Source organism: Pieris napi, chromosome 16 (assembly GCF_905475465.1).
Source record: "Pieris napi chromosome 16, ilPieNapi1.2, whole genome shotgun sequence".
NCBI lineage: Eukaryota > Metazoa > Arthropoda > Insecta > Lepidoptera > Pieridae > Pieris > Pieris napi.
The window spans coordinates 7,805,793-7,829,332 of NC_062249.1; the positions used below are offsets into that span (position 1 = coordinate 7,805,793).

Below are 23,540 nucleotides of genomic sequence, written 5' to 3' on the forward strand. Positions count from 1 at the left end.
TGTGTTTTAAAATATTAAAAGTGTTTTTACATTAGAAGTAGAAATATTATAGTATCCAAATCATTTTAGGCTTGCCTTTTTATTCAGAATCTAAAGTATAAATATACAGTCTAACGTGATCATTGAGTTCACATTCATTGAGATTTCGGTTTTATTATCACCTATATGTCTATATTTCGTCGAATAACTTTATTTATCAGAAACAGACGAGATACTGAATGCCTACTCATATCCTCGTAAAGACTATAATAGTCGTAAAAGCTATAGCCGTAGCTACAATCACTACGATGAATGATTCCCTCCGTTAATAATTATATATACAACTTTTTGATTCTTTACCATAGCCACCGGGGATTTTGGGTTCGCTAGTCAATTAGACAGGTCGATGATGTTCCCTATACGTCGAAAAAAACACCTTCCTTTCCCCACATAGGTTGAAAATAAGCTTGAAAAAATACAAGACAGCGTAAAAATATTTTTTTTTTTATATCACGTTTTAACTAAATAACATTTATATAATCTATATCTGGTCATTATGCATTTATTATTACTGTGGTACTTATACATTTTTTTATTTTATTCCATAAAATTACCAAGTCCTTTAGTATTTATATTTGTTTTTCTAACAATGTTGCCAGTTATTTCCAAGTTCCGAGAAACACTTCAAATTGCGAACATTCTGTTCATCTTTGCCAATTTGCCGCCCGTTGGAATCCACACATCGACAACGTCCACGATAACATTGGATTTGTCTGAAATTACCGTTTCTGCAGCAAATTGGTCGTGATCCAGAAGAACTCATCAGTGAGAGGGTTAATGCACATTCTGTAAAAGATTTTTGAAGTTATACTTCTTTAGGCGCGTTATGAAAAATTGATGAAAATGAAATTTTACGATTGCGCGCGCACCGTGACACAAAGTTGTCAGTGTGATTATAGCGTGCGCGAGCGAGATGGGAATAAGACAATCTACAAGTAAAAAGAAATAGAATATGCGTGAAGTTAGCTATGCCAAGAATTTTGAATGACCATGACATCTAACAATGACATTTACCTTTTACACAAATAAAGGAGTTTTAATTATTTTTTCAAAGAAATTTAGCAAATTTTTTTTCACAAAGACTTATTGTTACTTAGTTAAAAGGTTATGACACATACCAAGTTATTAAATTGAATTAATAATATAATAATAATAATTGTTATTAATATTAATTAATAATTGAATAATATACTAAATATTAAATTGTTTACGTTAAATATTAATTATTAATTAATTATATTTAAAAAAAATAAAGAAAGCCAAAGAAGTATAACTTCTTACGCGCGTACATAAGTACACGCACCCTTTTTTTTAAATATTATTACGATGTAGATATTTCGTGAAAATTACCCATATACAGTATGGTTGATTCAATCATAGTAACGGAAATAAATATTTTTGAATTCGGAACTAAAAGAAAAAGTTCTTTAATAATAATAACTCCTCTATTTCAGATTACATATTATATCCAAATGTAGCTTTAGGCAATAACTATTCGGTCTTAGTTGCTATGTAAGTATTTCTTTACTCGAAAATCTATAAATAAGATTCTGCAGTACTATTCAGAACCTATCCCGATCTAGCAAGTTAAGGATTCGGCTCAGAAAGCTTTTACATTTTTATGTAAATGCTTGCACTTAAAGATATAATTGTAAGGGAACGGATTACTTATATGTATTTTTGATTAGCTATTTAACTATGGTTTTAGTACCGAAAGTCGCGATTTTGGATACGTTGGGCGATTCGTGTCTAATTTAGTGTGATTTTAATGCAAGCGTCCGCAGTTATTAAGAACAAATTGCGTATTGATTATTGTCACTTTTATTATTTTAAAGCGATTTTAAAGCCTTTAGAGTAGATTCTTAAATGTACTTACTACAATCCATATTATTATATTCAGATGTGTTGGGATTGGCAATGTAATCACCAATAAGCTCGTTTCGATCGTTGATACATACTTTACTGAAACAGTACAGAAATTAGTTAACAGCCAGCGGGGACTCTGCTTGAACAGGCCGATGTCCGCCCCATTACAGGAGCAAATAAACACAAGCAATGAATCATTCCTAAATGTGCTCTATATTAGATAATATATACCTATATATTGTAGTAGAAGAAATCATTACAGCAATAGTTATTGAACTATCATTTGTGCCTAACCTACACAATGGGTATGTTAGTCGGAACTTCTCGTATGCTAGAAGTATGCTATTTAGCGCTAAGCTTCGACTAGGAATCGCAATCTCAATTAACCAACAAAATCACTAATATTTCGTTTTAATATGAATATAGTCGACTTCAGCGTGCGACTCTTTGAGGTCATAGGCTCAATCCACGGCCGTGCGTTGTCTTTCTATCTGTTGTACGGTAAAGGACAACATCGTAAGAAAACTGACATATCACATCCAAAAATGACAACTGTCAGACAGAAGGTTAATTACCTACTCATCTATGAACTAAAAATGATCAACGGATACAATCAGGCCATGACCCATATAGGGTTGTAGCACCACTGGATTATCATTAACAAAATATTAAATTTGGAAAATTGAAATGATTATACAATGTACATGTTTATTAAGCCGTTTACCTGCCATTTGCCAACATCCCAATTCTTCCACTAGTGCCATCTGGTAAACACTCCAAATTGTCAAATGTATTGAAATAGTCCATTATAAATCCATTTTTAGAACCATTTTCGATAATGGATTTTTTGTCCTCAATGCTCTTGTAACACGGCGACATTGTTGAATAAGGCGGGTCACCTTCTGACAGATCAGGAAATAGGTCTAATTGTTTCTCATCTGTGGCAATTTTCAAGTAATGGTTAGGTATTAGATATTAAAATACACTGTATTGGTATCACAAGTAAAATTAAAACATATTCAGGAAGACGTAACATTTTCGATTATTAGATTTTATTTCAAAAATTTAATAAAAGTATTTGGAATTTGTATTTCAGGTTTTCATTATTCTTTGAAAATTTACTTGTGTTTCGTTAACAATTTTATAGTAATTTCTTCCTAAAGCTGGCCGGTTTCTTTAGTGAACAAGTATTTTTTTTAATATCTAAAATTACATACTTAACAATGTATTAGATTATACTTCTATGTGCCCATTCGCACAAACCTACAAAAAAATCACGTTGTAGCGCCTCTAACTGTGTGTAACGTTTAACGCAGAAGAAAAAGTAATTTAAAATTATGGAAGTGCGATTTACTGTATACCTAATGTAGCAGGGTCATTCTTCTTTTTAACCTACAATTAGTTGTCTCCACCAATCAGTGAGAAAATAAACAAGGAAATTACTATTATTTTTTTCTTAATTGTATTTCAACATGCACTGTACTATATGCATAATGGCTATGCACGATCAAATAACAAATATATTGAATAATTTAATTGTAAAAGTACGTGACAAAGTAGTAAATACTCGTGACAGAAGTGTATCTCATACAAATTCCCTATGTCTCCCGCTACCTCAGCTTGCGTTTAATCCATAATATTACGAAAAAATTATATGATGACACAAAACATAAAAATATCTTATAGCTCCTAAATATATTGCCTATCATGCAATAGCAACCATTATTTTTTATCACTTTTAATAAAATATTTAAAAAATATCAAATACTTGTCTCCTACTGCCTGGTGTTTTATTTTGTAAATTCTGTCACGTGGGTTGTCCTTCGAAATACGCGTTTGTGCCGCTCGTCTTTGTGGCCTGAGATTGAAGGTTTAGACCTCCTTCCCCCCTGAGTACACTTCCCCTATGAGATCAAAAGTCAGCGCGTCAATCGCTCGAAAGCTGTGACAGAAGGTGTGTGTTTTTATTCGGCTACCGCTTCGTCACGTAAGTAATGGATTCAAAATATAATTATTATTGTTACTTTTTGTTGTCTACTCTTACGTTATAAGAAATATTTTGTTGTCAATGAGTAAATTATAAATTCTATGTCAGCTTTTAAATGTTATCGACTTAGCAACAAGTTTTTACCCCTACGTCACATGTCAACTCTGTCACACTTTTACCTAATGGCAAACAATTTTTTCGAAGATTATGGGTTTCGCCAAATATCCTGGAACTTCTTTGAATCAGGGCATGGAAAAGGAGCTTCTGATGGTTGGAGGGACAATGAAACGCCAAGGTGATGCCATAGTAGGTAGAGGAAACTATATTGCAGATGTTCCAATTCTTATCCACTTTCAAGATGCCAACAAATTTAAACGGTTCATTTTGACAGGCTAAGACTTAGAAAAGGTAGCAACAACGATTCCAAATAATATTGTGCCCCTGAAAGGAACAAAGCAAGTCCACCAAATGTTCACGGAAACTCGTCTTAAACCATAGGGTATTTAGTTTACTGTGAACAATTCTGTTCTTACGACGTCTATTGCTCTATATATATATATATATATATATATATATATATATATATATATATACTGTGGGCGTGTTCTTATCTAACGAAAAAGAAGACGATATAATTCATGATGTGGAAGATTTCATGCTCACTGATATTATGAACACAATTAAAATGCCCCGAAAAAGATTTTACGATATTATGTATACATAATCCAGCCCAGATGAATCAACCAATGAAGATCAGCCTTTCGCCACGCTTAAAGCGAAAGATCCAACTGATCAAACTGCTGTCTGCGGTACTTCTTACCAAACACTCCGGGCTCCGAATGTTAATAAAAAGGGAAGAGACAATATTTCTAGTTCGAAGAGCCACTATCAATATTCGAAAAATAAGACTTTCTATCAATGCCTTAATGATTATTTTATTTTAAGTTTTTGGAAACGTTAATTTGATGTCAAGCTATACTAGACTTTAATTACTTAAAACGAATGAGTAGTCATTTAATTTACTAAAATATGAATCTCTTAGAAAAAAGTTCTCAAATGAGATTTCAATAATTATCTAAGTTTGATCTCATGTTATTTTATATGACAATGATGAAGACTGAAAAGATGTATAACAAAATAAATTATTTTAGAAAAATAAACCTGTTTTATACCAAAACGCAGCCTGGTATCCCCTAGAATATCAAACTCCGTCACGATGTTGTCTCCTGATAGGAAAATTATTTTTGTCTTTTATATATTTTGTTATGACTAGTGCAACATTTAAAATTTATATTTATATTATTTGATTATATTGCTATCTGTGATATTGGTATTTATTTTTAAATGATAGTAAAAATTGATTTATAGCAAAAAATACATTTATATTAGCAGAAAATGTGACGGAGTGGTATTAGGTCACGAATAAAACATATTTTATACATACAAATGTATTATATTAATATGTTTTCTAAAAGCTCATTTAGTTAATTAATGTATTACAAAAGTACAAGTTATTTGACAAAGAGTATTCGATAGAATAAAATAAAAGATTTCGTGCCGAAATATTAAATTTTTTTGTCGAATTTTTCTTTCAGGCCTAGAAAATCGTACAAAAATCTGTGAACATCTCGGCAAACCACTTTTTCCAATAGAATAGAAAATCTGCTATCAGAATATATATATAAACTGACAAGAAAGCTTTATATTTTTATTTTAAAAATTGAGCTAAAGCTTGATCAAATTGTAGGTTTAAAAGAAGAACGACCCAGCAGCTTAATAAGCTGATGCGCGCGTATTTGCGAGAAGAGAAAAGCATTCAAAGATTACACTTTCCGAAAGCCTATTATAGTCAGACACTACTCGCTTTAGGAGAAAGTTCTTTAGGGAATCTGTATTATATTGAGTACCCTTCAGTTTTAAAGAACTATCCCTCGGATATGTGTTCTCACTTAAAATAAAGAGCTTCTTAATAACTGCAACATTATAGTGGCCAGTAAGGATTTTATAGGTTACAATGAGATTACCTCTTAATCGCCTACTTCCTAAATTAGTAAGATAATGCTTTCAGACGCTCATTAGGTTTGTTCCTAAGACCTTTGACCATAAGAAATGCTTAAAATATTTATTTATTTAGTTCATATAATTGAATATGCTTACAACAACTTAGTCTTGTAATAGGTTCATTGTCCAAATTAATTTCCTCCGAACTAAGTCTCTCTCCTGTTATTCTATTCACACAATGACAGGTGTTATTTAAACATTGTATAGGATTGAAATTTCCATCCGAGATGCACCTGGGCCCAGCCACTGGGAATGGGGTGTTTTTGTCTATTGTCTTCATGATTTCGTCATTGAATCTGGAACACCCTAAAAATTATTAAAAACAATGTTATTTACGAATATTATTAAGTATGTGTTTGTCACTAAGCATACGAAATCAAAATATAATATTAAGTTGGATATTTTTTTCGACAAGATACGTTGAAATTACTTTAGGTAGATAGATATAAGTGGACAAATATATGTATTATATTTTTGGACTTCTTGTTTACCTTATCATAAAAAATATTTAATACATTTTTTTTTCACAGTGGTTACCTGAAAGAGATCGCTCGATAGCGATAAGGCCGCCAGTTGCCCTCCTTCTCATTTAATTATTTTCAATTTTCATTATGTTAATGCAACGCAGTGTTAATAAATAAATAAATAAATTCAAGTTTGGATCAAGTATTATGATGGATTTTTTTATGGAACTGGGTGCAAACGGGCATCAGACTCATCTGATGTTACTTGTTACTGAGTGAAATGCCAGAAGGCTCGCAAGTGCGTTGCCGGCCTTTTAAGAATTAGTACGTTCTTTACTTGAACCCTAAGTAGAATTGGTTTGCAAAAATACTGCCAATAAAGCTAAAACTATGTTTTTTATTAAAAAAATCAACAAAACTCACGACATGGCATATTTTGTAGGGCTCCAGTGTGTACAACTTCGCCAAACAAACGCTCACCTTCTTCAGACTGACAGAAACATCTGAAATATAGTTATTGTAAGAACTGAATGAATAAAGTATAAAAAATCAGGACAACTGCTTTTAAACCAAATACTGTTAATATAATAATATTAATGACTGCATTAGAAAAACAATACACCATCGGTTATTTATTTTTCATTTTATCACATTCCGTGGACATTCCCATTGGTCTAAGATCCCGCTATACAACGACCTTCACCGAGATGCTTATTTAATGAAACTTATTTTATATATAATTTAATATGTCAATAAAATATATAATCCATATGGGTTGCCTAGCAAATTTCAGTCCAGAGTATGTTTAAATAATTTAAAAAAAAAAATTTTTTTAAACATTTCACCGGTATGATTATTAGATAAATTCTATACCAATCGAAATTATGAAGCCCATAGAATATGTAAACGTTAGGTTGTTTTTAATCAATTAATTATTTAAGTGTATATTTTTTATGTGACACTAAAGTATATATACATCTTTAGTATAAAAGAAGGTTATAGTGATACATATATAATACTTCCCTGATTAAAAATATTGATTGAAAAAAGTTCAAAAAATTTACTATATGCAAATTATAAAAAATTTTTTTTTTTTAAATATTAATTAAACATACTCTGGACTGAAATTTTTCTAGGCAACCCATATGGATTATATTTATTGACATATTAAATTAAATATAAAATAAGTTTCATTAAATAAGCATCTCGGTGAAGGTCGTTGTATAGCGGGATCTTATACTACATGGACACTCTCAACTTTTTAAGAATTGGTACGCTCTTTTCTTGAAAGATCCGTTCGGAAATACTTCAACTTTACTTGTAGTCATTAAAATATTAAGTGTCGGAAATTAATACAAATTATATTTTTTTTTATTATTGCTTCGATAATAAAAACTCGTGGCATTTTCAATTAACAATTCGTCATTTGAGATTTCAATAATTTATCTTGCATAAATAAATACTAATATTTCATAGAATTTCTATAAGATAATTCGCCCTTCTTACTCTCTCATTCTAATCTAAAACGCTGCACATCTTCGTGACGCTTATTATTATTGCGTTTCATTCGTAAAAGTTTTACCCTCAGGCGCCTAAAGAAGATTCACTTCAAAAACGCTTATTGTGTAACGGCGGACGTCGAGGTGAAACGGGTAGAATTTCGTATTTTATTAGAATATTGCATAACTTTGTCCATCGCTAAAATTGAATTTGAATACTAACGTTTGTGTAGGTACACAATCAAACGCTGCATATTTGCCCCTTCCATCGCAATAGGGTCTTCGTTCAAAAGCTCCAACCTCGCCCCTTGCGAACCGTGCATCGTAATCATCTTGAGCGTCGTGACATTTTGTTTTCACTGAAATTCAACAAGGATGAGGAAAATTAAATCACACTACACGTTTACTCGGCTTTTTCTAATCAGCACCTTCTGATGCCTTAATCGCTAAACAGCATGAAATGAAAGAAAATCACAAAAAAAAGAAAATAGGGACCTCTTAGACAATATCCATTCTAGAGAAAAATCTCTGTAAAAGACTATGTTGACATGTCACGATTATCACGTAAAAAATCAGTGGCGCTACAATCTTTTAGGTCTGGGTCTGATTTGAGTCTGATCTTAATCATTTGTTTTTTCTAATAGGCAAGTACACACACGTACTGACACACGCCGCGGCGTCGACTTTTGTGTAGACCCGATTTCCTCACGTCGGAGTAAGTGTTAAAAGCGGACATAGAAACTCCAATGGTGTGCTGCCATATTCGAACCTACGATCTCTGGGATTGCACGCTCATGCCACGCGTCTGACATGCGTTATTTAACATATATGTATAATAAAACATTAAGGTAAGAAAAAACTTCTAGAATACAAAAAAATAATGCTAGAAAAATAAACGGTCCTTTACTATCACGTATCTAGTTTTTATATATTGACAAATATTTCCCATTTATAAGCTCTTACTTCTAACACACGTCCTCGTTGCTTCATCACAAGTGAGTCCATGTCCACATCTACCGATGGTCATACCATCACCAGGACCGCCCAAGCTGCACTCATTACCTCTAGCTGGAAATTGATAAATACATATTAATTAAACTAAAACGTTACCTTTTTGTTTTCCTATATTAATTGTTGATAAAATTATTGGAAATAAATTGGCATTGGCTTATTACATTATAGAAATTGAATTATTATAGAAATATATTCGCTTAATAAGTATGATAGCCAGTGTCCCAATGTTGGGTTTCCAAGCTGAAGATTTCTATTATATTGTATTTTATATAGAAACTAGCTGTTTCTAGCTGAATCGAAAAACGTTTGTATATAAAGATTATTACAGTACTAATATCGCTATTACAAAATGAGTGTTGGTGGTGGGAGTAAAATAATAAAAAAAACATTTTGGGATGGCCGAGAATTAATTTGACATTACATCAAGTTGACATGAAAATTTTATACATACTATTACACCGTTTATTAAAAGAGTAATTGTACGCACAAATATGTTACAATTAATCTCTCTTCTCTACTAACTATATGCATATGGATTTAATACATTTTTGTGTATGCCAAGAAATATCGTAGAAAATATCGTTACCGTAGAGAGGTAGACAAAATTCACAGCAGTTACAAATTGTAGGAGATGGCAGTGTTAGCCCGGAATGTGTTGCATTGTTATAACCGCAGTCCGGTGGAGTCACTCTACATCTATTCGTCTCTTTTTTTAGATGTTCCTGTAAGAGTATTTTAAACAATGATTTGTTAAATACTTGATGATTCAGTAAAGGATAGTGATACACCTAAACCAACGGTGTCGTCGACAGAAAGCTGTTCAAACAGGCGACATTTTTTGAATAGACCATTACATATTAAGAAAATGTCGTGACAGAAAGCTTGGATACCGCCACTAAATTTTAAACCACGTACAAGTACGTAGAAATCACGCACAACGCAACGCACACGAACCAGACAACGCGAACTATGACGATAGCTGATATATTATTAGCGGTAGTCAGACATAGCGTTTACTCTTAAAGAAGCGATTCATATTCAGATTCTCGTCAACAGCATCTTCAGGCCAACTCGGCTGACACGATCCACGATCGTCATTGATAGCCAATCACAATGAAACGATGGCCATCACTTCGCATTTCGTTATACATATCATTCCCCTGTCATTCCCAGTGGTTGGCAGCTGCATATATAGTCATGGATTGACAGATAAAAATGAGCACCTTTTCTGTATATGAATGTCTGTCTTGCTTTCTTCTATCAGGAAGTTTACCCACCATAATATTTTTATTTTTTTTATCGATAAAAAGCTTGCCAACGCTCGGCACCCTGATACATTGGTAAAAACAAACACAAAATACAATTTTTTTTGTGACAAGCACTTAAAGACATCATTAAACAAAACAAACATTACAAAAAAAAAAATTACAAAAAACTAAACAAAAATCGATTTTAAAGTGTGAGGGGAGCAAGTATGGATAGCTGGTTTATCAGAATGCTTAATATGGACTTCGGTGAGCTTTGACCAAAACGCGATCTACGGAAAGGAGGGACAAATGGAATAATGGGATGCGAGAGGGTACACGAAACTTAAATTGAGATAGAAAGTTAGGGCAAATAATATGAATTAGGCCATTAATTTCACATCCTTGAGTTACTTTCCGCTAGAGAGAAGTGAAGCTGTCTGCATTCGTTCATGGGATACTTTACCCCATGATTTGTGCATTCAACATAACAACGTCTTTAGATGCTGATGAGACTGCCTCGTATCTGCAGTGCCTCGGGCATATTTCCCAAGCTCATACTGATGCCTTGGGTGATCCGTCGGAAAAGAACGACATCTCTATTATGCATTCTTGGTATGTTTGTCAGCTCTGGGACATAAATACGAGTCTGTCCCACATTTTTAAAGTTTTTGTTTCCAAGATACTAAAATTAGTTCTTAAGTCCATTACGAACCATAATGGATCTTTGTGGAGTAAATAAATGGTGATTTTTATTATTAAAATAATGAATCTTATCTAAAACCTTTTGACATTTGTTAGGCTTATTTTAGTAGTTATTTGATAGTACTTCAAACCTATGACTAATATTTTATAATTAAAAATTTAAGTACTTACTGTACAAAATCCCCATTCACATAACACGTCAGAATGAACAATAAGAAAATTTGTCACAAAACAAAGCAATAACACAATGTTTTTTTCAGCCATCTTGGTTCATTAATTGTTAGTCACTGATTACAAATATCAATGTGTTATCAATGATAATCAATGATAAATGACTATCTAATACTTGTTGCGGAAATTATTATACACTTCTGAGGAAATATAAAAGAACATATGCTATATGGCAACATAATAAATCAATAATTATTCTATCTTAAAAGTTACTACTATTGCGATAGAACTACACAATAAAACCTACACCGATAATACTACAATTAAAAAACATTAAATATATATATATTTACCTAGATCTTATAACTAATACAAGCAACTCTTTTTATTTATTATATGTATTGCTGGCGTGAGTGGCGCCGTTCTCTAACCAAGTTGGAGTGTGCGCGCGGTACATCCAAAAGTTGAGACTTCCGCCTCAGATTCTTGCTTGGAACCCGCAGATCCAGTCTCTCCATTAGTAAGTATCCTAAATAAATACACTGACAAAGCAAGCTCTCTTCTGAGACGGAGCTGGTCATAATCCATCATACCCAGAACAAACAGGCTTCACATAAGCGAATACAAGGGATAGAAAATAAAGTCTCTTGTAGAGGTAATAAATAATTATTTTATTAAATACGCTTCAGGCCTATTTTTTGGTAAAATTATTATTTATTTATTTATTAACACTTCGTTGCATATACATTAATATAGTACAATTGACATAATTAAATAAAAAGGAGAGCAACTGGCGGCCTTATCGCTTTCGAGCGATCATTTCCAGGCAACCACTGTGAGAAAAAAAAAGTATTAAATTACATAAGAAAGGCAAGAAGTGCAAAAATACATGTATTACATTTAGTTGTTTAGATAAAGAAACTTATCAGGAACAAAAAACAAACAAAACTAATAAAGAATACATGAAAAAAATAATAAAAAGTGCACATGAATCATTTTCAATTTCCTAAATTAAGATCAGTCTCACGACAGTTTGTAGGTACATATTATTAAAGTTAGGGATACGATGTGGACAGGTAATGTTTGTAAAGAAGAGATTTAAAGGAAGAAAGAGAAGGAGCTAAGCGAATAGGGACTGGAAGTGAGTTCCATAGCTTAACTGCAGAGACCTTAAAGGATTCGCCAAGAAAGGAGGAGTTATGACACGGGATTTCAAGGATATAGTTTTCGGAAGAGCGTAAGCTATAGTTATGGGCTCCCAAAAATTTGAAATCATTTTTGAGATAGGAAGGAGTTTTAGGGTTGAACAGAATGGAATATAGGAGATGGAGAACATGAGCATCGCGTCGCTGACGAATGGGTAACCAGCCTAGCCGTTTACGGAACGCAGAGATATGGTCGTACTTTCTTAGACCGAATATAAATCGGGTACAGAAATTTTGGAGACGATCCAGTTTATTTAGCAATTCCTCGTTTAGATCGGAAGAGCAAGAATCGGCGTAGTCCAGTAATGGCAGGAGGAGAGATTTAGCCAGTGAGGTTTTAGTGCTAAAGGGAAGAAAATTACTAAGACGTCGAAGGATACTGGAGGCACCATACAATTTGCGGCTAACTTCTTAAAAAAAGAAAACAAAATCAAAATTATATTCAGGAAAACCACAATAAAAGGACCCTCGCCGATACTAACACATGATTTATGTATCTGTTGACAAATTAACCTTCAACAATAATTATTTCCTAATTGCTAATCTATAACGAGAGCAGTGTTGACAGCAATATTGTAAATTCATCTAGAAACATTCTCTGTTACACACGCTACCGCCATAAGCATAATTTAACCATTATTACTGTAGGGTGGGTAAGTTTAAGCGCGTGCCTAAAACAATTATATCCACAAAATATATGAGAGTAATCAGTTCAGACTTCAGGTTTAGGGCGGATTTTGTTAGTTCGGCTGACCGCGAGGCGGGATGCGAATACGGCTATGTGTTACCAAGTCCGGTCTAGTGGTGGTGCCGTTGGGTTTTAGTGGGTAAGCACAGTAGCGTGCCATATAACCCTACACCACAAGTTAGTAGCGCCGCGGGAGTATGCGCAATGCATTTCCCTACGAAAAAAAAGATGTAGTAAGTTCTGCGCGTGATTCCCACCGCTGTGATCTTGGAGCCGCTGTTCAATGGATATATCTCTGTTTGTGTTTAATTAAACTTTTTCTCTGGTAACCTAAATATTGTTAAATAATAGAAAAGAATATTATAATATTACTTAAATTACTATTTCCTGTGTCCTACTTTCCTTTTTTTTTTGTTAATTTGTATGTATCTTATCTTAATTGGACTTCCTTAATGTTATTATGAGCAGTGTTAGTGGCTTCAGTGTGCGACTCTCATCCCTGAGGTCGTAGGTTCAATCCCCGGTTGTGCACCAATTATTTCTATGTGCGCATTAAACATTCGCTCGAACGGTGAAGGAAAACATCGTGAGGAAACCGTCTAGCTTTAGACCCAAAAAGTCGACGGCGTGTGTCAGGAGGCTGGTCCCCTACTTACCTATTAGATTAACAAATGATCATGAAACACATACAGAAATCTGAGGCCCAGACCTGAAAAGGTTGTAGCGCCACTGATTTTTTTAAATGTTATTATGTTCTTCTTTCTTTCCATTTTACACGAATTGGTTGAGGCCTCTTTCGCTAAAGAACTGACTGACAATACAATTATTTAAACATATTAGAAATTGGTTAAACTAACGGTAAATTAAACGTTTAGTTTAGGGACTTGTACAGGAAAATAGTACTTGCCAGTATTAATAATCAGTTACCCAATTTGCTAGCTATCAACATCTTAGTGTTATCAGTGATAACGTGTACACTTATTTACTATGTTGTGTAATCTGTGTATTATAGAAGATTCTTGTGCACACATGTCTTCGAGATAAAATGATAAATTAATTTTATGATACGAGATTTTCACTTGTTTCATAATCATTTTTGCGTAGGTATTTATATTATATTTAAATTTAAAAAAAAACAATTCTTCAATTGGAATGGCTTGGAATCAATATTATAATACAACCATAGCCCGCTTTTACTATGGATACAAATAATAAAGATCAAATTGTTTCCTACGCCATTATTACGTCAATAGAGTTATAATAATATATATTATAACTCTATTGCCTATAATATATATATAGTATAATATCTTATTATCGCTGTAGACAATTGGTTTTTATATATTTAATATTAATTAAGATTTAATAAATGTATTACATAAAGTTGTATAGGTAGGTAGCATCGTCGGTATTACATAATTTCTTCCTCTTGAATCTTCTTTATTCGATATCTTCTGTATTCGCTGAACCTGTACCCGTTCATAAAGAGAGCAACTCCATGACAGTGTTTAAACGCAATACTGTCGACGGATAGCTCTCTTCATTAACAGATGATTTGGTGAATCTTCTTTCTTTTTCCTCTATAAAGATTGCGTAATATAACTGTTATAAAAGCCGTAATAACATCACAAAAAAACATTTATAGCCAGTACTGCCCTGCGATGCTGTAACTCACTTTTCGAACTCACTCAGCGGTTTTCGCATCGGCGGTCGCTCTCAAATCAGTCGTGTAGCTTATAAACTACTGATAAAACTACCTTTTCATAAAGTGAGTTACAGAATCGCAGGGCAGATATGCGTAGAACGGACGACAACGTCTGGCAATAAACTGCCACTTATAAGACTCTAACAATATGTCTTAGAAAATAAACATAATAAAAATTAAGAAATGCACTCTCAGAAATTATCTTGATTTATATAAATAGCCATTTTGTATGGTAATTAATATTGTTCAATGTTATGCAGATTTAAAACCTTGATTTAGTCGTAAAAAGGTTAAGATGTTCTTATGCTTGTAGCTAATATGACAACTGAGTTCTCAATTCAAATGTTCTTTTGTTTTAATCCCTTTGCTTGCTAAATAATGATATAGTTGCTTTTTCCTGTTTTTAGTTGAACGACAAGCGTATCCCGGAGGCACGTAAAATAGAGATATATACATATATATTAATCGTTCCTTAGTTTCCTAGATATACTGCTAGCTTAATTATATCTTGACGTATTGCCTAAAAACAAACAAAAACAAATCCTTTATGGTGGCTTTTAAGATGTAGTTTTACCATGAGTTTAACATATCCGTAAAGTATGTAAAATGTTGGGGCACTGGTGCTACGCAATACAAATATCCATTGAAGTTTTATAAATTGATTTTAAAGAGTCAAACAATGAACCCTCCTTAAACACTTGCACGGATGTTTGAACAGTACGGTAGTCTTGACACAACTGTGGTAAACGTGTAAAGAAATAGTCACACTTTGTTAATGAGCACTATGTCGAAGCCGACTGTGCACCAATGGAATATCCGGGTGCGCGTTTAACGCTTCTACAGTGGAGGATAACACCTAAAATCAACGGCGTGTGTCAAGCACAGGCTACTTGCCTATTAGATAAAACAAATAATCACGAAATAGTGTTAGAATACAGTAATTAGATCTAAAGTCCTACACCTCAAAGGTTGTAGCGACACTGTCTTTTTATAAAAGTACATATTATGAACACAGGGCTTACCACCAATATGACAGTGGCGTAACAATAGGGTGGCAGGGCTGGCAAAATGCCACGGGCCCCCGACCCAAGACAGATGGCTCAAGAGATATTATGTTCTATGGATGAATGTGAAGTCTCCAATACGCATTGGGCTAGCGTGGGGACTACTGGCCATTCCTTCTCGCCTAAAAGAGGAGGCCTATGGCCATTAGTGGGACGTATACAACGTGTAATTGAGTACGACTTTGACTGTTAGGGCCCCATCAAAAGAATTGCCACGAAAGAAGATTAGCCACGGGCCGCAGATGATATAGTTACGCCACTGCAAAATGATTTGAGAGTTTAATTTACATTTGATATCGTTCTGGACCAGACAGTGAAAGATTATGAGATCTATAGATATTTTTTACACTATTAGTTTCAATGTATTTTTTCAAATGAGACCAGAATGAAAAGGATTGACGTTGATATGAATTGATATGTACTTAAATGGAAATAAAACTGCAAGCGAATATATTAATTGACAGTCAATGAAATGCTAATTAATATCGGCAAATGATTACAATATATAATATATTTTAATGAGTTTTTTGGCTTTTATTAAGAACAACAATCTACGTTTTAGGATATTATTATCTTTAATTTGACGAATACAATAGCATGGCTGGAAATAATGTTTCATTACTTTCAATTCATGTGTATGTGTGTTAAACAGTCTTTTGTTATAAACTGTATTTTTAATGCGCAAACATCATGTCATCATTTAACTCGAAACTATGAATATGCTGTATGACAATTGACAACCATCAGGTCTATTATAATTATTATCTCTGGTAGTTATTATTACTTATTACTAAAAAAAGATACTCGGCTACGAAATTAAATTCCGCATTTATTATACTACAAAATTAAGTTTTCGTTATTTTAATCTAAATGACATAAGTTATCATTAACTTATAAACAATTATTGAGTAACACTGTTAAGATATTTAAGTAAGGAAGTAATATCGCTTATTATATTAAAAATAAGTAAATAATTGTCACTTTCCAAAGACAATAGATAGTAAATTAATAAGATGGATGTCATCTTCCTACATTTTATGTAATATGCATAATACAAGGCATTCATTATTGTTATTCCTTTATCTTGCTAAAACTCGAGAATGGCCGGACCGATTTGGCTAATTATGATTATAATATTTGCAGAAGTACCAAAAACGACATGTGAATTTTGTAATAAAAACTGTTCCTGGCTGGGAAGTATTTCTTATTTATTTTAATCTCTTGACTTGAAATTAAAAAATTTCACTTGGTTGTCACTTGTCATATATTTATAGATATAGTCTTCAGAAATTTGTTTCATAGCTGTAGTATAATGTCCGATCTCTTTGTCCTATTTTTAAAAAATTGTATTAAGTTTTGACACAAATATATGTATACAGAGTTCATTAGTCTATGACGGGACGGTTTCCTCATGATTTTTCGTCACCGTACGAGTGATGTGAGTGTTAAATGCGCTTATAGAAAGCAAAATCAATTCATCGACGAAGGTTCGAACCCACAACTTCAGAGGAAAAAACATTACTAGGGTAGAACTACTCTGTTTTGCTACAAGTAGAGGGATATTATTACAAAATCTAAATATTGAAAATGCAGTAGAAATTGTTTACAATTTAACAGTATATTGGTTTAGTATCTATTGTAGTTTTAAGTATGGACATGAACTCCGTATTGGTGACAAGCATACGACACTTTAATTAGGTAAAAATCCGGTCATGAACGTAACTGAAATAGTGAAATGGTTCCGTACAATTTAAACGACTTCAAAAAACCCAAATAATAAGTTTTTGATGTTATTAGTAGATACAAATTCATATTTTTTAACTTTACTTGTGATTATGATTGAGACTTTAGGTTATAGCATTTAACATAAAGATTATAACAACCTATCACTGCCTCTGTGCTCTCCGGTGGTACTAGGCGTATAGTCTGAATTCCACCACCAGTGCGCTACCTTTCAAGTCTGGACCTCGGTTTTCTGTATCTGTTTCGTGGTCATTTGTTTTTTCTATTTTCTTTTTTTTTTTGTTTTTTCGAGGTGACCGATTTGCTACCGCGGCTAATAAATGGACTACCCTATAATTTTTATATGAATTTGTCGCGCTCCTTAACAATACTGCTATGGTTACATTAATATAAAGCACAGTGGTTTTCTAATGTAACATAACAATTATTATATTATTCTGTAAAATAAAAAAATATAAAAAAATGATAAGCCTTTGTCCGATAGTCTTAATTCGTTAAGCAAAAAATATAATTTGATTTCGGTCTGGTACAGAAGACCGTATACAACTTGCCCTAATAAACGTATTGCTACAGTTCACTAACATTTTCGGTGGAATGGGTCTCGAACTTATTCCCCGGGGGACCCTAGAGTTTGAGTCAACAAGCCGAGTCCGTACACTTTACAATTATCGAGCAGTAGCTAAACGTGTGAACTGGAACTTCACGAAACTAAACTAATTTGATTGTCGGGACTTCAAGGCGACTTACCGTTAACTTTGAGACGAGGTTAACGTTTGGTTTTAATTTTTGCGACTTAGGGAAGAATCGTTATATATCGTCGTATTCTGTAGCACAGATTAAACCAATGTTCTTGTATAAGTTTTGTCTGTGGAAAACATAATATTACGACTTAAATATTTTAATGTATACCTACGTATACATTAGTTATTGTTATTGTTTAATTATTATTAAGATATTAGACTTCTTTAAATCAGTGTTAGTTCTATAATTTAATTCTGACCATCAGAAGTCCGTTTCTGTTTCGTGGTCATTTGTTTTTCTAATAGGCAAGTAGCCTGACACGATCACCCACTATTTGGGTCTAAAGGATGTCGGGTTCCTCGAAATATTTTCATTCGCCGTACGAGCGAGTGTAAAATGCGTAGACAGAAATCCCATTGATGCACAGCCGGGGTTCGAACCTACGACCTCAGGGAATGAGGACGATCATATTGAGATTGGCACGCTGAAGCTACTAAGCCGACAGTGAAACCTTACTAACTTTATTTGACAAAATATTTTAACTTTTGTATTGTATGTGAAAATCAAACATTTCATTCTTCACATATGAAAAATATTAACTGCGGACGCCATTTGCCCCATTTAGGGTTATTGAGCATTAAGTCAAGTTATATAACTAAAAATGAAAACTAAAATAAATAAAATAAAATATGTTTATTATGGAACATAAGATACAGGTATCACTTATTCCACGTCATTAAATTTGAATTTGTAGGCATCCCTACTCATCGGCAAAGAAGAAGGGTGTAGGCCGAGAGAAAAAGCCGGCGTAAAAATAAATCTTCAATAGTTGATACTAAACACTGCCACAGAGACCAAACTTTTTAAACTTGATTTAATTTGCTTTTTTATTTATTATTAATTATTTTTATTATTACTTTGTAGGTTAAGAAAATTTAAAATACTGTATACTTGATTGTAATAAATAAAAAACTTTAGGGATAGTAGATACTTGGAGTTAAACTAGAGAGATTCAATTCATAACGCGTAAACGCGCATTATAAAGCCTAGTGAAACGCATACTAATATTTTAAATAGGCCACTTGCACAAGCGGCAAACAATAAGCTCGGTATTTGTAAGAACAATTTGTTAAGCAGATGATTTTCTAAGGCATTTGCGTTTCAATGCTCTAGGTAATATCCATGTGTTTTACAAAACTATCACGATTTCGTTTTAAAAAGTAATCGTTATCTGGCAACACTGTTGGAGATTTTTACGGCAAAATTTTATCTTGGTAATTTGGTGGGAAATCTAAGCCAATACCTACCCATCTGTACAAAGTTATGAACAATGTAAACTTGATTGTTTTAGGGTCTGTTTCACAATGTACGGATAAGTTCTACATAAGTTCCAAATTAGCTATTTATTACTTATTGGTAGGATAAACACTATTGTTTCGTTTCACGACTGTCAGATAGCGCTATTCGTCACATAAAGTCCATCATAAGTTATGAGTCCGATGAAGTGTCAAATAGCACAATTTATCTTCCAAATAATTTATGTGTTGCATAGCTATTTGGTACTTTATCCATACATTGTGAAACCTTAGAGTCCTTTTTACTATAATTATTAATTAAGCGCTTAGACAGGGCCATCATTAAAATGCAATAAATTTCGACCTACGTCAAGTAGAATAGAGTTTAAACCGAAACTACCATAACAATGGATAATCCAAGTTAATATCTGTCTGTGCGAAGTTATGAACATTGTAAACTTAATTGTTTTTGAGTTCTATTTATTATAATTATTAATTAAAGGCTTTAAATAAATTAATCAATGGCGCTACAACATTTTTAGGTCTGGGCCTCTGATTTCTGTATCTGTTTCATGATCATTTGGTAATCTAATAGGCAAGTAGGTGATCAGCCTTCTGTGCCTGACGCACGCTGACTTTTTGGGTCTAAGGCAAGCCGGTTTCCTCACGATGTTTTCCTTCACCGTTCAAGCGAATGTTAAATGCGCACATAGAAATAAAAGCCATTGGTGCACAGCCGGGGATCGAACCTACGACCTCAGGGATGAGAGTCGCACGCTGAAGCCACTAGGCCAACACTGCTCACAATTAAAGGCTTTGGCCATAATTAAATTGCAACAAATTTCGACTAAACACTACTATTACTTAGTAAGTAACTACTACTTAGTTTACTATCCATAGCCTGAATTATAATCCTTTTTATAATGTATTTTATAACTGAAAAGAATACAATTTGTCATAAATCTTAAATCAGCTGAATAAATAAGACAGACGTGAAGAATGTTCTGTTAACAAGGCAAACGGACGATTTTTAAATTGTTATTACACAGCTATTAACTAATATATGAGCAGAGAATTATGGGGAAGTTATACTCAAAATCAAAGACAAGGCAAAATTTGAGCTTGTTTGTTGGCAACTCGCTCCTGTCTTCAAACAAAAATTGTTTAACTGTAAATCGAACCTATTTTACAAAGGAAATATTTTATCTATTTCCACGAATAGCAATTTTAACATTGGATTTTTTAGAGGCCTCATAGCCTAGCGGTCTTATTAAGTGGCAGCTAGGTGAGGGGTTCGATTCCCGGTTCGAGGGCAAGTTTTAATTTAATTTGTTCTCGGCCTTTGGGACGGTTGTTCGGTACCGGGCGAGTGCCTAAACCGTACATGGAGGACACGGTCGAATTTCTAAAGACAAGCACGAATTATAAAAAAATTCTATACTTGACGCTGGCTAATGCACAAATCGTGCCAGAGCCATAAAAAAAAACATTGGATTTTTCTAATGTAATATGGACAGAATTACGAATATCAAAAAAGAGTAAAAATATTGTACTTTTCTTAAAAGAGTTCATATAGAGTATATTTGAAAACGAGGCTATTCTAAACAACCTATTAACAAAAAGGACTTTACTCTCAAACAAGAAATATCTGTACCTAAAATTAAATTTCTTCACGACAAATTATTTAAATCACTCTTTTCACGAAGTCCAGCTTTTTATTGCGCTAACCTTTGATGGCATAATCGAGTCAAAGCTTTTAAGAATATGTGTCAATCCGTTTGCAGAAACAATTATTGTGTCCATGCTAACCACATCTTATTTGTGGCAATCGTCAAATACGACCACGACACACATTTTATTAGGTAATATTTATATATTCTATATAATGAAGAATACATTTAGTTGCTTTTTAATTTATTTAGTTGTAGGCATATAAGAATACACTGGGACCGACGAATAAATCTGGGAGCTAGAGGAACTATGAGGCCTAGAAAACCCCTTATTTTCTTGTTAGTCTAGTTTGCTCCAGTTCAAACAAATTGTATGACTCAAAACTTTGCGATAGCGGAAAGTTTCTTGCCAGTTCTTCTTGCCCGCTCTACGCCCTAGACTTGCGAACTGGTAGTAAATGAAAATTTAACTTCTTTTCTGACGTTCATAAGTATACTTGTTTACCTATACGAATAAAGTTGTTTTGTGTTTGTAGAGAAATCATTCTGAATTCGTCTTGCGTCCTAATTATATAGGAGTCGCTTAAAAGTTTAAGAGGTAATAAACTTTATTCTTTAACAAGATGAAGAGTTGTCTATGACCGCCTCTATCCATAACTGCATGAAACTGTAGCGTAATTAAATGTGAAATAGTGGACGGAAAATTTATCACATTTTAGAAAAGCAGGACGAAAAAGCAGTTGTTTAGCTTTTTATTTATCATAAATATATTTTTAACGGATACTATCGCTTATATTTATAAATATTTGACGTATTAATCTGTTTTTAATCAAGCAAAAGACTGAGAAAGTGTCACCATATATGATACAGCATTCAGTCTTACTCGACGTCAATGAGGTGGATCGAAAAACTTAAGAAATTAATCCATCCTCACAATTCCTTGTAGAGAAAATATGTTTCATTTTTTTTATAGAACAGAGAGCTGGGTGCTTTTGGATGTTAAGTGAAACCGCCTATATACACGCGCACTTCCAAAAGGCTAGCAAGTGCGTTCTTGCTAAAATCCTTTTTAACTTATTACATTTTGTGTGTCGGTAAAATCCACTTTAAACTAACCAAACACGGTCGTTCTATTTCTGATATACTATCAAAGTTTACTGCTTTTAATCTAAGATATCAGTTTATTTGCTAAGTATGGTGGATGACATTTTAAAGGCAAACATTTGCTCATTTGCGTTGTAGCGCCTAAATAACCTGTTATATAAAGGACTATGTTCATACCGTGACTTCCCTTGTTCATAATTATTGTGTTCTTGTGTATGGTTAGACCTTAGCTCTAAAAACCTAGTTTCAATACATATAAGATTATATTTGTAAATGTACCAAGATGAAGATGTACAAGCACGAGCCGAGATATATTTCTATTTTAAATATGCTACCCAATTTTTAGTTTTTTTATGTTTAAAAATCCCGGTGGAGATTTATAACTGTATTAATATTATTCTTAGCTTTTAAAACTGATTATATGAAATTAGGTAAGTATGCAATACGGGTAATTATTTCAATTTAGTTGTTTAAAGGGTTTAAAGTAATTTAAATTTTAAACCTACTTATCGCTTAAATATTAATTAACTTTTTATAAATGGAAAACTGGTTCACTTCTTATCAGACACGCATAGACACTTGAGTACAAATGTTAATCTATATTGTCAATTCATGTAAATTAATAAAAATAGTTTTAATGTTATTTTAACGAAAATATACTGAAAAAATCTTACCACGGCAGCAGGCACAGCTTCAGTGCCATTTTCCGGAAACTGCCAGCCATCTTGAATCACATGTTTATCTTGATTATACCCTACTCTCAAGTCATATGACCAATCAGAAGCCAGCAATTATGTTACATTCATTTGTTCTATTACCGTTTATCATCCAATGACATTTCAAATTAAGTTATTCCAAACCTGCCGCCAATAGACATGTCACTTTGATTTGACACTTACAAAAAACAAAAAAGGTTTTATGTAATTGCGTAATGACTAGTTTTTAAGCAATTTAAGTTGATTAAAGGCACTAATGAGCGATAATTTAGTAAAATTGTTCAGGGAACACAACTCGGAAGGTGGTGTACGTAAAAATGGCGCCAAGAGGTGCATGTTGAGCGTTTTATACAAAGTTACCTGTTGCGTCACACCTGCACGCGGGACGTACATTATTCGTATTTTCTTATCGCTTAAGGTGTTTTATACACGAATTTTTCGCTTCTTGACTCATGACCTTAATTCCAAAATTGTAATTTCCATATAAATAGGTTTTTGAAGTGAAACGTCTTTAGGCGCATGAGGGTAAATTTTTTACGGATGAAATGCAATAATAATA

The 23,540-nt window shown here is 33.1% G+C and overlaps 1 protein-coding gene across 1 annotated transcript; it reads right to left on the minus strand.

Moving 5' to 3' along the window:
- Positions 1 to 511: 511 nt before the first annotated feature.
- On the minus strand, positions 512 to 23,374 carry LOC125057492. The gene is made up of 10 exons (XM_047661215.1): positions 23,342 to 23,374; positions 22,940 to 23,056; positions 9,517 to 9,652; positions 8,880 to 8,984; positions 8,140 to 8,275; positions 6,841 to 6,920; positions 6,050 to 6,259; positions 2,630 to 2,843; positions 1,916 to 2,001; positions 512 to 825 (listed from the first exon to the last, which is right to left on the minus strand). The coding sequence occupies exons 1-10, from the start codon at positions 23,372 to 23,374 to the stop codon at positions 623 to 625; spliced, it is 1,320 nt and encodes a 439-aa protein (XP_047517171.1). The 3' UTR covers positions 512 to 622.
- Between the last annotated feature and the right edge of the window lie 166 nt (positions 23,375 to 23,540).

Excerpts from the sequence above, each read along its gene's own strand:
- LOC125057492 (XM_047661215.1), bottom strand. The coding sequence starts at position 23,374 with ATGTACGTCCCGCGTGCAGGTGTGACGCAACAG. Across the intron at positions 23,057-23,341 it reads GTGCAGGTGTGACGCAACAG|TTGCTGGCTTCTGATTGGTC; the intron begins GTAACTTTGTAT and ends AATGTAACATAA. Across the intron at positions 826-1,915 it reads ATATAATAATATGGATTGTA|AATGTGCATTAACCCTCTCA; the intron begins GTAAGTACATTT and ends AATCTTTTACAG.